Here is an 18718-nt window from a genome sequence, read left to right as displayed (position 1 = left end):
CACATTTTTAAATGTAAAAGTGATCTTTGGTTTTAGAAGGTATAAAGTCTTTCCAAGTCAGAGGAGTCCAGTCCAAGTCAAGTCGCAAGTCTTCTTTGATTATGTCGAGTTGAAGTCCAAGTCATGTGATTCGAGTTCTGCGGCTTGATGAGGAACTTGTTACTTTTTAATGATTGGATTTGCGTTTTTCTGTTGGTGGATGTTAAAACAGGTGAAAAATCCCATAGAATTACAATGAAGTAGTGACCGGAGCCATATCTAGAGACCAGAATATCATAGAGACTTGGGGGTGGACTCTTTTGCCAGTAAGCAACCACCACTTTAGTACTCTAAAAATCTAGTGTTTTTTGTATTCCTGGCTGTGTAGTCCAGGTAGCTTATTTTGATGGAAAAATATAGTATGTGGGTGTAGAGTGCTGGTGAAATCGAAATGTATCAGGATAAGAGCAGTAAGAAGGTGACAGAATAGACTTATTTCTATGGAAACAGCATATCTCTCCACTTCTCCTAAAGTATATAGCTGCATTTTTGCATTCCCCATCAAGCTCCTTGGAAATAATCCATAAATGTCTTTGGGTTGTATTTGGACACATACAATCAAATACTAAAAATGTAGTCAGACAGAAAGTCACATAGATAGATAATCCATTAATTAGATAGAGAGAGAGAGAGAGAGAGAGAGAGAGAGAGAGAGAGAGAGCAACATAAAGCAGATCAAAGGTGGGTTTGTTTACATTTAATTGTTTTATATTTGGAGTTTGAATTAACGAGCATTCCGTTTGCCTGTTTGAACATTCCGTCAATGTAAGTCTACGGGATTTTTGATTGTCTGCTGTGTGATTTGATTGTCACTTCCTGTCTTTAGCAAAATTTTAGGAATACATCTCAGTCGGAAGTTGTGCTGAACTTTCTAATCCGCGTGTTTGAGATTTAAGTGGAATTGTGTCTGTTTTTGTCAGTCATGCTGTTATTAAGCCCCTTAAACTGTCGACATCTCATGCTGGATTGGATTTATTTCAGAACATATGCCGCCACACATTTGGGACATCGACTGAACACCTTGTCAAATACATACAAACCTTCAAAGTGCCACAGTCTGGTTTTGGAAGTAAAACCCCCATTTATTTCTCAATATACAAATAGATTTTTAACGATAACGATATCCTTTAAAGACCGACTTAATGAGCTCAGAGTTTGTTAATCGATGGTATATGCTTGTGTAGAAGCAATTAGTCCGAGTTACTTCAAGTGTATTTTACAAAGATGGTGTTGTGCTCTGTTATCATTGACATACAGTTAATCAATTCAGTTAACCCTAACATAATCTTCAATTCCTCCATTAACTTTCTAGACATTTCCCATTACTTTTAAAGGACAAAATGTATTTTTTCTATCTATCTGTCCGTCTGTCACTTGTTATTGATATAGAATATGCAACTCATTAATTATGTTCTGTTCTTTTAAGGACTTGATCCTCATTAACATTTCTGCAGAGGTGTCTGAAAGTGTATTAGAGTTTGACAGTGAAATGATTTCATGCAGCCTGCAGTGTGCTATGATGTGAACGCTTGGTAATCCTCAAGAGCTTTTTATCTGCTGTGAAACATGATCCCACACACACATACACACGTATGGATATTATTATGGGGAAATAAATTATTGACGTGTGCACTCGCTCTTAAGTGTTGATCAGATGTAGTGACCGGTGTAGTCGTGACTGCAGCTGAGCAGACAGCATCTGTCCTGTAGTCATGGAGACAAGGAGAATCAGATGGTTATTTTATATTTTGACACTGAAAGTGTTTCTTTATCTGTGGTTGAACTCCATGCATAACTTATACACTTAATGGATTTTTGTGCATGTTTGAGCATAAGTGAAGATGCTGCAACAGGTTCATATTTTACTTCAGAATTGTGACAGAAAGGATTTTTTTTTCTGGGTGAATACACTAGAATACTAGAAACTAGGGTAGAATACTGCGTAAAAACAAGCAGTATTAATGCTTATTCTAAATGTAGTCTGTTGACAGTCAGCTGTATTAACAATATGATATTCTCTATCTGTCTGTCTGTCCGTCCTTCCATCCACTCATTCTTTCAACCATCCATCCATCAATCCAACCATCCATCCATCCATCTTTAAACTCAATCCATCCGTCAATCCAACCATCTTTAAACTCAATCCATCCATCCATCCATCCATCTTTGACCTCTAACCATCATCCATCCGTCCGTCCATCCACCCATCCATCCATCCATCTTTAAACTCCATCCATCCGCCCATCCATCCATCTGTCTGTCTTTAAACTCAATATATCATCCATTGGTCCATTCATCCATCCATTGTTTGTTTGTTCTATTGTTTGTTTCTTCTATTGTTTGATCTTTTGTTCATTCGTTCTCTCTACCATTCTATAGTGCGTTCAGTTTATCATTCTAACTATCTGCCTGCCTGCCTGATTCGGACTGAATGATCCTGGACATGATTCTTTGGAAGAAAGGGTGATGCTGTGATGCTTTGTTGACGCTGTAATGGTTTGGTGACGCCATGATGCTTTGGTGACGCTGTGATGCTTTGGTGGCACTGTTTCCTGTTTCTGTTGCAGCTAGCACTCGTGTTTGTAGCCTGCTAGCCTGCTTAGCATTGCTTAACTTTCTATTTTCAGCATTTAATCTTTAATCTAAAATTGTATTGATGTCAAACTTAAAATAACAACAAAAAAAACTGAAGATAATCATCATATAAAAGTTGAACTACTAAACATTAGATCACTTTCATCCAAATTAGTAATTGTAAATGAAATGATTACAGATCATAGTTTGGATTTGCTCTGTTTGACTGAAACATGGATTAAACCAGATGAATATATTAGTTTAAATGAGTGTACTACCACAGGTTATTGTTATAAACATGAGCCTTGTCTGAAAAGGTTGAGGAAGAGGAGTTGCTACAATTTACATTGATATTTTCAGTGTTACTCAAAGGTCTAGATATAAGTTTAATTCTTTTGAACTGATAATGCTTAATGGTACATCGTCAGATATAAATAAAAATCTTTGTAGTCTTTTTGTTCTTGCAACAGTATACAGACCACCAGGGCCATATTCTGAATTCTTTAGGAGAATGTCCTTATTTTTTTGTCAGCTCTAGTGGTCGCTATGGATAGAGCTGTAATCTTCGGTGAATTCAATATCCAAATAGATAATGAAAATGATACAATTTATTGATATTATCAACTCTGTTGGGGATAGACAAAATGTGACAGGTCCAATCCATCACCAAAATCAAACGCTAGATCTAATTTTGTCATATAGAATTGATGTTGATAATATAGAAATTCTGCCACAAAGCGTTGATATCTTAGTTCATTACCTCGTCTCTTGTATGCTGCACTTAGCAAAAGTAACTCAACATACATAATGTTATTGTTCAGGTAGAACTCAACGAGAAAAATCCTGCACCATAGTACAATGATCAAACTCATGCTCTCAAGTGAGCCGCTCGGAAAATGGAGCATAAGTGCAAGAATACAAAATTAGAGGTATCTCTTTGTGCATGGAAGGATATTGTCTCTAACTACAGACAGACTCTAAAAATGGTCAGGTCTGCATATTTAAGCAAACTCACAGCAATCCTAGGTGTTTATTCTGTACTGTGGCTTAACTGGTTAGGAATTAAACTTCTATTGAACCAGATGTTCCATCGCAGCATAGTAGTAATGACTTTAAGAATTTCTTTACTGATAAAATCAAAATCATCAGAAACAAAATTGGAATTACACACCCGTCTGCCACAGCACCGCAGAAGACTAAAATGATTCTCTATGAGGAACTTCAATCCTTTTATAGGTCAGGAAGAGCAAACAAAAATGATCGAACATCAAAATCAACAACATGTATGTTTTATCCAATACCGACTAAACTCCTAAAAGAGGTGTTTCCTGTAATCTCAGAACCTCTTCTTAATATTATTAACTCTTTGTTATCCTTAGGGCATGTACCAAGAAACTTTAAACTGGCTTTTATCAAACCGCTTATCAAGAAAACACAGCTTAATCCAGGAGAACTGGCTAATTATAGGCTGATTTCAAATCTCCCATTTATGTCAAAAATACTAGAAAATGTAGTGTCCTCCCAACTATGATCATTTTACAGATAAATGGTATATATGAATAATTTCAGTCAGGATTTAGGCCCCATCACAGTACAGAGACTGCACTTATCAGAGTTACAAAAGACTTGCTGTTATCATCTGATCATGGAGTGATGGTGGTGTAGTGGGCTAAAGCACATAACTGTTACTCAGAAGGTTGCTGGTTTGATCCCCACAGCCACCACCATTGTGTCCTTGAGCAAGGCACTTAACTCCAGGTTGCTCTGGGGGGATTGTCCCTGTAATAATTGCACTGTAAGTCGCTTTGGATAAAAGTGTCTGCAAAATGCATAAATTTAATGATCACGACTGCATTTCACTTCTAGTGCTTTTAGATCTTAGTTTTCACTGTTATGCTGACGATACACAACTATATATTTCTTCAAAACCCAATGAAATTTCAAAATTTTCCAAATTAACAGAGTATGTAAATAATATCAAAGAGTGGATGGCTAGAAATTTCCTTCTACCTAATTCCAATAAAACAGTAGTACTTATTATTGGAACAAAAATCTAAAAAAAATGCTAAAATATAATCTGACTCTTGATGGATGTACTGTAATGTCAAAAAATTAGGTCTTATATTTGATAGCAATCCAACCTTTGAAAAACTAATTTCCAATATTTGTAGAACTGTGTTTTTCTACCTCAGCCAAGTGACGACACAAGCTATCTGTTTCTGATGTCGAAAAAGGAATTACTGCACTCATGAACTCAAGACTAGGTTATTGTAATGCATTACTTGGTGGATGTCTTGCAGGTTTAATAAATAAAGTTCAGTTGGTTCAAAATGCAGCAGCGAAAGTGCAAACTAGAACCAAGAAATATGATCATATCAGCCCTATTTTATCGGTATTAAATTGGCTACCTACGTTTCGTATTTATTTTAAAATTCTGTTAATTACTTACAAAGCTTTAACCGACATTCTGTCACGCTATAATCCACCGCACTCATTACGAACCTCCAGCCTGTTAACAATACCGATAATATCAAAATCCACAAAAGGAGGTGAATGGTCTGCACTTATATAGCACCTCTTTACCTTAACATATTCAAAGCCCTTTATACTGTGACTCATTCACCCATTCACACACACATTTATACACCAATGGTGGCAGAGCTGCCATGCAAGGTGCTAACCTGTCATTGGGAGCAACTTGGGGTTCAGTGTTTTGCCCAAGGACACTTCGTCATGTGGAGTCGTGTGGGCCGGGATTCAAACCACCAACCCTGTGATTAGTGGCCAACCCGCTCTACCAACTGAGCCACAGCCATAGGCTCCTAAACTTTGGAATAGTCTTCCTAGCTGTGTTCATAACTCAGACACACTCTCTGAAGACTAAGACTAAAGACTTATCTATTCAGCCAGGCATACACCTAATTTATCCCTAAGCTATGCTGCTTTAGAGCCGGAACTGAAAACTTTAAATTGAATGTTATCTACACTCATTTTATTGTAATTCTGTCCTTTCTAAACCTTGGGATTATATAACCAGAGCCTGCCAGATCCATCTCCAGTCCTGGCTGATGTACAATTCCCACTGTGTTGCTGAGTGATGATGACCAACTGCAGCATGTGCCAGCCAGACTTCACCGAGGATGAACTGATCCAAACTCAAAGACATGGGATTCATCATGAGCCACTGACTGAAGCATGGGCTCAGGATGGATTTCACCAAAATTACCTGCCATAAGCTTCCAGCCAGACAGCGATGCACCTCACTGAATGATACCTACATATATCAAGGAAGGACAATACTCTCTTAAACTACATAGAAAATGAATGAACCATTAACAAAAGCCTTCATCAGCCAAAATCAAAGGGCAATGCATCTACGTGTATTTCCTCAGTTATATCGAGGTGACTTCAAGGACTTTATCACTAAAACTTATAGTTAATATAAAATAATTTTGTTTAATCATTGACCCACAACACTTACTTAGTTTACTAATTTTAACCACTAATAGTTCTAAACATAAATAAATAATATCGGTATAATATTCATTTATTTTCTGCTTTGAAAAGTGCCATACAAATACATTTAACTTAACATGTAAAAACAAACAACAACCATTAATTACAGTGATTAAAAACCTATTATTAACCTATTATTATTAAAGTGTAGCAAACTCATTTGATTGTACATTGCTTAAAATGTGCTGTCTAGTTCTAGTTATAGCTGAGAATGACATTTTGAAAGCCTGTCGTTCTCATATTGAACATATCAACATAGTGACCTGATATGTAAATCATCGCCTGTTTGTGTTCATGTTCAACAAACAGGATGTTACATGATCAATGATTGATTATGTATACTGGCCTTTGGCACATCAGAGTGTCAGAACCTTTCAAATATGAGACTTTTGTGATTTTCCTCCCGTTTGTTCAGAGCCTGTTCTTTAACAGCTGAATGTGTTTTATGAAGCCCTCCAGAGATTAATATTAGCAGAGAGATCATAATTAATAATTAAAGCATTCCTGAAACACTGTTTTGATTAGCTGCATACTAAATTATGTATCCAGATGGCTTCAGATGTATAATCAGATGTTTGCATTCACATTTACATGTGTGACATAACCTACAGTATGGTAGTTGATTGGGTGCAGATTGTTTTAAAGGAAGATTCATTCACACATTTTTACAGTCTCACTTCTGAAACGCCACCATACTTTTATCTTTGATTACAGGACAGTTCATAAGTTTAAATTAAATTTGGACAAAAGTCATATTCAATTATTTGGTAACGCTTTAGAATACTGTTTCATACTTAATAGATTATTGTGCAGGAATTAATGCAGGACAAATGAGTAGTACTACATTAACTAATATAGACACAGAATTAACTAATCAGTAAGTAATAGTGATCTGATCGCATGCCCCTGCCTAGCCACCCCTTTGAAAAACTCCTGGCTCTGCCCCTGTGTGAGCACATCGACCCTCTCGATACAACATCAGTTTCCAAAGTACAGTTTTAATACTTTAGGATCAGTCCACCCATCATTAAGTATTGCGCAATTAGACACCCAAATACTTTTGTTGGCCACTGTATGATCGATCATCCATTAGATTCGAATAGGCTACTGTAGCCTTTAGCCTCCTTGTTAGAGCACCCGCCTCCCATGCTGGAGACCTAGGTTCGAGTCCCGTACGGAGTGGGTAGAACAAGAGCGTCACATTGGTGCCGTGACCCAGATGGGAGTGAGGTTTAGGGGGGGTGAGTGTAACGGGAGACAGCTGGTAGATAGCTGTGCAGTGTGTAAACCTCACTCTCCTGACCTCAAGTGGTGCACACCCGCCTCCTACGCCAGGAGACCTAGGTTCGAGTACCGTACGGAGTGGGTAGAACAAGAGCGTCACACATATGGCAATTGTTGTCTGGCATAGATTATATTTTGGGTCCTGTGCAGTAACATCACACACATTGTTTCAAAAACAATAGATTTGAACATGTGCGATTGTTAAACACTGATTTGATGCATGCACTGTGTTTGTGTGTGTGTTTATAATAGTTCATGGTTTTTAGCATGTTGTGCACATGTATGCAACTCTGTATGAGTCACGAGAGCTTCTACAGGTTTTCGTGTTTTGTGTGTGTGTTTGTGTTTGTGTTTGTGCGTTCCTGCAGGCCGCACATTTCTGTGAATGTGAACATGAGTTCAAACTGCTGCTTTGGGTTTGGAAAGTGATTCCATAAGCATCTTTCGGGTTTGCCGTGCATGTGTGTATCTGTGTGTTGTGTAATCGGTAAGCCTCCTTATGCTGCTAGGAGTGAATTGTAAAGCCGCAGGCGATTGAGAGAGAATGCTGGAGAGAGATGATGATGTGGAGGAGTAGAAGAGAAGCTTGTGCTTTTAGGAGCTCTTTTATTCCATCGTTAATTTCTTCTCACGATCTCCGAGGATGCCAGTTAGAAACAGTCTGTGCATATCTAATATGATTGGGCATGTTAAAAATAGACTGCACTATATGCTCTCAGCTGAACTTGTATGCATTTACAGCACAGAAGAGTTACAGTTTTTAGGGATTTGTAAGCATAATGCCTGTAATGATTTCTTCTAGTGTGATAATACATTACCGTGAGGTGCATTTTAGATTCTGTAATCATTAGTCGATTACTGCAAAAACACAAAAAACAAAAAAATAATGCAAAACTGTAAAAGATAGTAAGGCTTGTTTTCATAGCATATACAGTATCTTAAATGAAGTTCATTTTGTCTAACCATATAAGCAAAATTAAAAAAAATAAACCCATCTCATAACAATTCGTAATAATAGTATTAGAGGCGAAATTGGCTTGTACAAAAACGTTTGAATTTTAAAGGGATAGTTCACCCAAAAATGTAAATTCTCTCATCATTTACTCACCCTCATGCCATTCCAGATGTGCGTGACTTTCATTCTTCTGCTGAACACAAACTAAGATTTTTTGGTAAATATCTCAGCGCTGTATGTCCATTCAATGGTCAGATATTTGAAGGTCCAAAAGGCATATAAAGGCAGCATAAAAGTAATCCGTAAGACTCCAGTGGATAAATCTATATCTTCAGAAGTGATTCGATATATGTGGATAAGAAACAGATCAATATTTAAGACCTTTTTTTACTATAAATCTCCACTTTCACTTTCATTTTCTACTTTTGGTGAATTGCGTTCTTCAAATATCGACACCTACTGAGCAGGGAGGAGAATTTATAGTAAAAATGGACTTGAATGTTGATCTGTTTCTCTCACACATCTATCATATCACTTCTGAAGACTTGGATTAAACCACTGGAGTTTTATGGATTGATTTTATGCTGCATGTATGTGCTTTTTTGAGCTTCAAAGTTTTGGACCCTGTTGACTTTGTATGTATTGTATGGAACTTCTAAAAATCTTAGTTTGAGTTCAGCAGCAAAAAAAAGAAAACGTATACACCTCTGGAATGGCACAAGGGTGAGTGAATTATTTCATTTTTGGGTGAACTGGCCCTTTAATTCAGTTGAGAAAAACAAACAAACCACAAAACAATTATGATTTTTCCTAAGTTAAACCCCTAACCCAAACCCTAAACATAACAATGATTTGTGGTGGTGGTGTAGTGGGCTAAAGCACATAACTGGTAATCAGAAGGTTGCTGGTTTGATCCCCACAACCACCACCATTGTCTCCTTGAGCAAGACACTTAACTCCAGGTTGCTCCAGGGGGATTGTCCCTGTAATAAGGGCTCTGTAAGTCGCTTTGAGTATAAGCATCTGCCAAATGCATAAATGTAAATGTGTTGTGCTTGGGCAAACTGCACTCACATTTCCTTCAGAAAGTGTCAAAATCTAGTTTGACAGGCCCAATTTATATTAGGTGTCCTTAACTACTATGTACCTAACCATTTGATACAACTTACTCATGTATATACATGTTTTGCATTGTAATTGCATGCAAAGTACTTGCATTTAATTACATTTGTAGTTACACTGTTAACTTTACCACTAACCCCTGATCCTATCCCTAACCCACCCTTACTCCAAAACATACCCGTACCTCAACCTCAGTAGCAGCAAATGTGGGAATTTGTTTCATGTATATCATGTTATTACATAGAAGACCACTTAATCTAAAGTGTGACCAGTTGGACAGTAAAATTAATTCATATTAAATCTATTTTGCAAACGGCATGTTCTTTCTTTCTCATGTTTTTATGTTTTAATTGCAGTGTATACTTATTTGTTGTTGTTACATCCTTTGTTGTCTGTTAAATAAATGTGCACATCGCTTAGCTAAATAATAGAGAGTTTAATTGATTCACTAGTTTTGATGACAATCATAAAATCAGATATTCAACTTTTACAGTAAAGGCAGAAGTTTCAGTCTTGTGTATTGGTGTAATTGAAGCTTAAATGTGGTTTCTCATATTTTTGCATTTTTATTTTTTAAAGAGCAAGTTCATTCAGATCTCGTCTGTCAGTCTACGAGCGCACGTCGTGAACAAGACCTTCAAAACAGCTTTCTAGAGAAAGTGCAAACGCACTTATAGTAAGGTACGTCTGCAGCTGTACACAGCAAGTGTTTAATATCAATTTATAGAGAACTCCGTTCTGTAAAGGCCCAATGAAATGTATTTATTTTATTTAAAAGAATAGGGACGTTACAAAAACGTAATCTTTGCCAAAAGACAAAAAAAAAAGATGCATTGCACATATAGTGATTATAGCACAAGGTAATTTGCATCTCAAGTCCTTTGAAAGGCATACTATTACACATGTAATACATTTATTCCACCAAATTGTATTTGTTATTAAATACAGCGAGTAAAAATGGCTTTACAAGTGCAGTTTATATTTCTGTGTTTGAGCTAGACATATAGAAGCATTTATTCATTTTTTATAAATCACGATTTGCTACTTGCGAGATGGTTGCAGGTGATTTAGGGGGAGGGGCATTCTCATTCTAGAGAGCATTTGATTGGACAAAAATCTGTGTAGTGCAAGATGAGTCATCAGTATTTTTGACACGTTTTTTTTTTGGAAGAAATTTTTACATTTTGATTGTTTATATCTGCTCAAGGTTGATTTTATCGACTTTTTAGAGTGTGTTCACACTTGGCAGGTTTGGTTCGATTGTGGAGTGGTGCTGGTGTAGTGTTCTAAACCACATAACTGGTAAACTGGTAATCAGAAGGTCGCTGGTTCGATCACAGCCACCATCATTGTGTCCTTGAGCAAGGCACTTAACTCCAGGTTGTTCCGGGGCATTGTCCCTATAATAAGTGCACTGTAAGTCGCTTTGGATAAAAGCGTCTGCCACATGCATAAATGTAAATGTAAATGTAAAACGAACTCTGGTGCGATTGCTCTGTTAGTGCAGTTCATTTGAACAAGTGTGAACGCTGTCACCCGAACCTTGGTGCGCACCAAACAAGCGGACCAAGATCGCCTGAATAGTGGGTCTCGGTCCACTTCCAAACGAACTCTGGTACGGTTCAATTGATATATGAGCGCAACATGGACCAAAAACAGGAAGTAATTTGCCTAATACTGACCTCAAGCATACCTGGTTCTTCTCATCATAGAAGCTATGTTGCCCATTACAGTTCGGGGTAGGCGTCGGAATGGCTTGTCAGATATCCATGCAGCATATCTTCATTTGTGTGTACAACGGAGGAATCCCTGGTGCTGTTTTGACTCCTTTACACATTTTATTAGCTCTTTGTTTGTTCTCAGCTGGTACAAATACCACCATATATGCATATATAAATATAACGAGCACATTTCGCCCAACATCCAGCATTGTTTTGGATGATCGGCAAGTTCCTTCAAAAAATATACATCATAAAAGCTGTCCAATCAGGTTGTGATTTTCCCTGATGGCTTTGGTTTTGTATTGTTAGGTTCAGTGTTAAAAATGCCAGTGTGAACTCTAAGTGAACCAGGACTAAATGTATAATTTTCTTTTTTGGTCCGGACCAAGAGAACCAAGTACAAGTGTGAACACACCCTAAGAGTACACTAGCATATAAATAGCTGCAACGCTAACAGACTAAAGCCAGATGAATTCTGGAGTGTACTAATACATAGTATATAAAGTATGTATACTATATACAGTACAATACTAGTGCATGTTGCTTCAATGCCATTAAAGTCTTTTGAAATCTGCACTTCTGTTATAGATACATTTTTATCAAGGTTTTGGATTACGATAGCACATTGCACTAGCACTTTAATGCTAACAAACAAAAGCCACACAACTACAATTTTGATTTCATGGGGTCTTTAAAAGTGTGGAGATGTCAAGCAGCCCTGATGTGCTCACAAATATCTTTTCCTTTGTGTTGCATTGAAAGATGGAGCAAGAGATATCGAAAGTACAGCGTAAGATGTCTGACCTGGAGTCAGTTCTCCAACAGAAGGATGTGGAACTCAAAGCTTCAGAAACCCAGAGGACCGTCTTAGAACAAGACCTGGCCACCTACATCACAGAGTGCAGTGTGAGTATACTGCATGTGTTTGGATATGTGGACAACATGATCTGAACTGCAGTTCAAACGCGCTGTGTTGCTGTGTTTTAGAGTTTGAAGCGCAGTTTGGAGCAGGCCCGTATGGACGTTTCGCAGGAAGATGATAAAGCTCTTCAGCTCCTGCATGACATACGTGAGCAGAGCAACAAACTGCAGGAAATCAAGGAACAGGTATAGATCAACTTTACGTTTGGGTTACTGTGACCTCTAAACAGTTTTTGCTTTACCTTAAGTCTTGAGTAGCCAGACATTTGACTGAATGACAAAAAGTTCTGGTCCGTATTGAAGCTCGTTCTAGCCAAGAACCGCCTATTTAAATACCTCTAATTACAACTAAACTCATAATGTGTAGGCCTATCTTCAACTAACTAAACATTGACATATGAACAATCTGTCAGTAAATGCACTGCCTGATTGAAGTGTTTGGAGCTTACATTACATAACACAGTAACAAGTCAAATTCACTAAAAAGAATTGGCTCATGAGAGTCATTTGTTTGGGAATCAAACTACACTTGTCATGTTGTTTGTTTTGAGCTATAGATTCAAAAGAACCTGCTCACAGGAGTCATTAGTTCAGGAATCGGTCTACACTGGTCATTCAGTATGTTTTCCATTGCAGATACAAAATAACCAACTCATACAGAATGAGTCATTTGTTCAGGAATCAGACTATATGGGTCACTACACTACGGACTACACTTTTCACGCTGAATGTTTTCGATTCACTAAAAAGAACCGGCTCATAAGAGTCATTTGTTCAAGAATCGGACTACACTGGTTGTGCTGAATGTTTCCGATTCACTAAAAATAACGAGCTCATAAGAGTCATTCGTTCATGAATCAGGCTAAACTGTTTGTGCTGGGTGTTTTGGATTCATTAAAACGATTCAGCTAATAAGAGTCATTCGTTCAGGAATCGGACTACACTGGTCAAACTGAATGTTTTTGATTCACTAAAAACAACGAGCTCATAAGAGTCATTCGTTCATGAATCAGGCTAAACTGTTTGTGCTGGGTGTTTTGGATTCATTAAAACGATTCAGCTAATAAGAGTCATTTGTTCAAGAATCGGACTACACTGGTTGTGCTGAATGTTTCCGATTCACTAAAAATAACGAGCTCATAAGAGTCATTCGTTCATGAATCAGGCTAAACTGTTTGTGCTGGGTGTTTTGGATTCATTAAAACGATTCAGCTAATAAGAGTCATTCGTTCAGGAATCGGACTACACTGGTCAAACTGATTGTTTTTGATTCACTAAAAACAACGAGCTCATAAGAGTCATTCGTTCATGAATCAGGCTAAACTGTTTGTGCTGGGTGTTTTGGATTCATTAAAACGATTCAGCTAATAAGAGTCATTCGTTCAGGAATCGGACTACACTGGTCAAACTGAATGTTTTTGATTCACTAAAAACAACAAGCTCATAAGAGTCATTCGTTCATGAATCAGGCTAAACTGTTTGTGCTGGGTGTTTTGGATTCATTAAAACGATTCAGCTAATAAGAGTCATTCGTTCAGGAATCGGACTACACTGGTCAAACTGATTGTTTTTGATTCACTAAAAACAACGAGCTCATAAGAGTCATTCGTTCATGAATCAGGCTAAACTGTTTGTGCTGGGTGTTTTGGATTCATTAAAACGATTCAGCTAATAAGAGTCATTCGTTCAGGAATCGGACTACACTGGTCAAACTGAATGTTTTTGATTCACTAAAAAGAACCAGCTCATAAGAGTCATTTATTCAGGAATCAGACAACACTCTCGTCATGCTGAATGTTTTTGATTCACTAAGAAGAACCGTCTCATAAGAGTCATTAGTTAAGGTCAGGCTGTGTGTTTCGTTCAGCAGCACTGCCGCTGAATTGCACTTCAGGAAACACTGTCAGTATTTTACTATGGTTTTGCAACAGCAATGCCTGTTCGGAAATGCCTGTTCAGCAGCTGTTTACAGAACAATAGTTATGAAAATCATACAGTTACAGTATTTTGAAAAAGATGGTTCAGAATAAGAAACGGTTCTTGTTTCACATCCCTATTCGTAAATCAATCAATCACAGTTTGTATTGTTCCTATGTGCCAATTAGGGCCAAGAATAGACCAGAGCACCACAGAAAAGCACAGTACAGCTTTGCCTCTATACAAACATTTTCTGTTGCATGTATAGTAACTGAACACAATACTTCAGTCAAATTTACTGGATTATGGATCATGTTCATGACCAGCATCTGAAACGCAAGATACGCAGATTTTTTTTAAAGCACATTTGCCAATTTTGTGGAGAAATATGGATCTGAAAGGTCCAAGAAATAGCACAACTGGATTTAGTTGTGTGTTCTCTGCAATGATTATATGCCTCTGGCTGCCATAAACACCATAATAACATATAGGAATTTTAAACTGGCTGAGGAAGTCATTGATGCATTCTTATGTGTGGTGTTTCATTTAAATATATATGTTAGATATTAGATCCATGAAGAATCATCTGACATGCACCTTTATATAACACTTCGTCTTATGTGCGAGCATTTGAAAGGAACCTGAATTACCCCTCCTCATAGAGCTCCACTTAAAGGGATAGTTCAGCCAGAAATTAAAATTCTGTCATCATTTACTCACCTGTGTGACTTTCTATCCTTCATAGAACACAAAAGTATTTTAGGTTGGATGTTCAATCATTATTCACTTTCATTGTGTGCAAAAAAGATGCAATGAAAGTGAATGGGGACTGAGGCTATCAAATAATTTGTGTTCGATGGACCAAAGAAAGTCATACAGGTTCTGAACAATATGAGGGTGAGTAAATGATGACCTAATGTTCATTTTTTGGCTGAACTATCTCTCTAATTTCAGCATAGAGCAGCTAGACACATACTGTGGACTCTTATCAGCAGGGCTCTTATAGTCTGAGCACAAATATACTCATCTTCCACCACTGAGGCCAATTTCAGCTTCTGAAATAGCATTGGCCAGTTATAGCCATAAAGTTGTAGAGAATTTAAGACCGAAGCATGTAATGCAATGGAAAGAACTTAACAGAAAAACAGCCTGCTCTCTAGCGCTTTCTTGCGCATCTCCCCCAGAGCCAGACTCCATCGCACTGTGGTTGCCATGGAGACAAAAATGGTACCTCGGAGTGAAGGATGTTGCAGATGCAGAGCAACTGCTGTCGTGACAAACCGGCAAAGGTCTCAAATTAGCAGCAATCAGACTTTAAATGAAGCGTTTACTTTTCGGTTTATCCTCCAAATATCAAAGCGTTTATTTAAGCGCTACTAGTGACTTCCAAACATCTGCAGCAATAGATGTTTTACTGAGCATTTGAGAAAAGGATAAAAGCACTCAACTTGTACAATTTTGAGTCTAGATACTGACTAACAGTTTGCTATACTTTAGTCAACATGACATGGGATTTACAGATCGGATTACTTCCATGATGTGACACATTTCCTTATGAAACAGGATATCCAATGAGAAGAAATTAAGGGTGGGTGTAGTGGGTGATTTTCTGTTTAAATGGTTTTAGTGGATGTTTAAAGAGTCTATGGTAAACTATGGTCAGTTTTCAGTAGGGATGCACCGATATGAACATTTTCCTTTGGAATTACGCTTTTTTTACTCTTCTTCTTTTTTCTCTCTCCCCTTTTCTCCCCAATTTGGAATGCCCAATTCCCAATGCGTTCTAAGTCCTCATGGTGGCGTAGTGACTCGCCTCAATCCAGGTCACGGAGGATGAACCTCAGTTGCCTCCACGTCTGAGACTGTAAATCCGCGCATCTTAACACGTGGCTTGTTGAACGCGTTACCACGGAGACATAGTGCGTGTGGAGGCTTCATGCTATTTTCTGCGGCATCCACGCACAACTCACCACGCACCCCACTGAGAGCGAGAACCTCATTATAGTGACCAAGAGGAGGTTACCCCAAGGTGACTCTACCCACCCTAGCAACCGGGCCAATTGGTTGCTCGGGAGACCTGGCTGAAGTCACTCAGCACGCCTTGGATTCGAACTTGCGACGCCAGCTGTGCTAGTCAGCGGCTTCCCATGCTTTACTACCCAGGCCCCTGCCTTTTTACTTTTCTAAAAATAATTAAATATAATAACATCATGATCGATATGAAAAAAGGTTATTTTGTACTTCTAAAAAATGTTTGCGCTTCTGTTTTTGCAGTTCAAAACAACAGAACTCACATTTTACATATTCGTACTGGAAATGATAGAACATTACAAATACATAATATGCATATGTTGGTCAATTCCTTGGAAATTTCAATCACATAATGGAAAAATAATTTCCCCTTTAAAATTCTGTAATATAGTGGTACAATAGATAATGGATGATGCCATCCAGACCGCTAGAGGGTGCCACTTGCTTACACAACACTGACTGAAGCACTGAATACAGACTATATTTTAAAATGCATGCTTTTAAGTCTTCTACATATTGTGAATATTGTTATTTCTGGATTGTGCATTTGAATTCACAGAGATTTTACAAAGTGTGTTACTAATTAATTATAAATCTGCCAAGACCGAACTCCTTGTCTTTCCAGCCAACCCGGCTGTTGAACACAACATCACCGTGCAGCTGGGTCCAACTACAGTTTCGCCTTCCAAAACGGTCAGAAATCTAGGGGTAACCATTGATGATGAGCTAAATTTCACAGACCACATTTCAAAAACTGCAAGATCATGTAGATTTACACTCTACAATATCAGGAAGATAAGACCCTTCCTCTCTGTACATGCCACACAACTGCTCGTTCAGTCATATCTAGACTGGACTACTGTAACGCTCTCATTGCAGACCTTCCTGCATGTGCTATAAGACCTCTCCAAATGATCCAGAATGCAGCAGCACGTCTGGTCTTTAATGAGCCTAAGAGAGCACATGTTACACCACTCTTTGTCTCTCTCCACTGGCTGCCGGTTCATGCACGTATTAAATTCAAGGCCCTGATGCTGGCATATAAAACAGTCACTGGGTCTGCTCCAGCATACCTAAAAACATTTATGCAGAGCTACGTTCCCACCAGAAGCCTGCGGTCGGCTAAGGAACGTTGCCTTGTCGTACCAAAACAAAGAGGCACTAAAACACTTTCCCGGGCTTTCAGTTTCATCATACCACGGTGGTGGAATGACCTTCCCAACTCAATCCGGGAAGCTAACTCACTCTCTATCTTCAAACAATGGCTAAAAACACATCTTTTCCAAAAGCACTTAACCGGTCACTAAAAAAAATTTAATAAATAAATAAATAATTATTTACATGTCTTGTTGCACTTAAATCTGTTTTGTATACTATTCTGATGATAGTGAAACTTTGTAATATGGCACTTTTTTGGACCACTGTCTCCCTAAGATGATTCGCTGATGTTCTTCCTCTTTTGTAAGTCGCTTTGGATAAAAGCGTCTGCCAAATGCATAAATGCAAATGTAAATAAATCAAAATAAAACCATTGGAATATCGGTTATAAGCATGAAAACGCAGATATGAAAAAACAATAATTGATTGATAAATATCGGCAGATGTGCACCAGAGTTAAAAAAATATATTAAACTCACTAGTTTGTTGTTGGACGATTAGTGAAACATCCTGTCCATTTGTAAAATGTTTACCTTTCTATTACTTCCGTCTTCATGTTTTACATCCGTCGTCTACAGTAAACCTTAGTCATTCAAATGCTTCCAAACAGCCGACTTAAATTGAAAGTTTGCCCAAAAATAAAAATCCTCACCCCCGAGTTGATATAAACCCATAAGATTTTCTTTCTTTTTCATAAAGGGATAGTTCACCCAAAAATAAAAATTCAGTCAATGTTTACTAAACCCCTTTGTTGTTATAACCTAATATGACTTTGTTTTTCTGAATGCAAAGGGAGAAATTCTGAAAAGAGTTTGTGCTCAGTGATGTCATACAATGGCAGTTTATGGTGACCGCCTCTTCAAGCTTCAAAAGAACACAAAAGTATCATTCAGAATTCGAATTAATTATTCATGAGACTCATGATTGTTATGAAACATACGATAAGATTTGTTGAGAAACAAACTGAAATCGAATGTATTATTTAGTGTAAATGTTCACTGACCGTTGATTTCCTGTGCGTGTTCATGATAGGGCACGTAGGAACAGTTCACGCAGCCTCCTCACAACATTTGGGCATTCAAGCGAAATCTTGCTTTGTTTATCTAAAAACAGATCCTCCACAGCGACAGAGAAAAAAATCAAGTAGTTTTTAATCGGCTCATGAGATGCTGGCTTTAATATACTGTCATGAGGAAGTTTTGGGACCAGTGCCATGACACAGTGGACAGAGTTACCCACACGAATCAGAAAATAGAAAACAATTGATTGGTATAATGTTCCAAAGAAACCTCTGATTAACATAGAAAAATATATATTTTATCACATGTCGTTTGCCATCAGGTTTGGACATGGTGTGACTGTGGCTGCCCGAAGCCGAGCTCCTCTATGTTTCTGTTTCATTTCTGAGTACTCCATTTAAAGATAATAAGGCTGGGCATAGAAATGCATCAATTCTTCAACTGCAAACTCTTCAGACTCT

General features: G+C 37.9%; 1 protein-coding gene across 1 annotated transcript in view; it reads left to right on the top strand.

Annotated features, from left to right (window-relative positions):
* LOC127621317 (citron Rho-interacting kinase-like) overlaps window positions 1-18718 on the top strand; it is a 91655-nt gene that overhangs the window by 3307 nt on the left and 69630 nt on the right. The window contains exons 2-4 of the mRNA XM_052094873.1: window positions 10070-10171; window positions 11974-12117; window positions 12199-12318. Of these exons, the coding sequence (XP_051950833.1) occupies window positions 11974-12117; window positions 12199-12318 (264 nt within the window). The 5' untranslated portion in view covers window positions 10070-10171. The remainder of the gene's footprint in view (window positions 1-10069; window positions 10172-11973; window positions 12118-12198; window positions 12319-18718) is intronic.

Source organism: Xyrauchen texanus, chromosome 27 (assembly GCF_025860055.1).
Source record: "Xyrauchen texanus isolate HMW12.3.18 chromosome 27, RBS_HiC_50CHRs, whole genome shotgun sequence".
In the NCBI taxonomy this organism is placed as follows: Eukaryota; Metazoa; Chordata; class Actinopteri; order Cypriniformes; family Catostomidae; genus Xyrauchen; species Xyrauchen texanus.
This window is presented reverse-complemented; position numbering and strand designations above follow the sequence as displayed.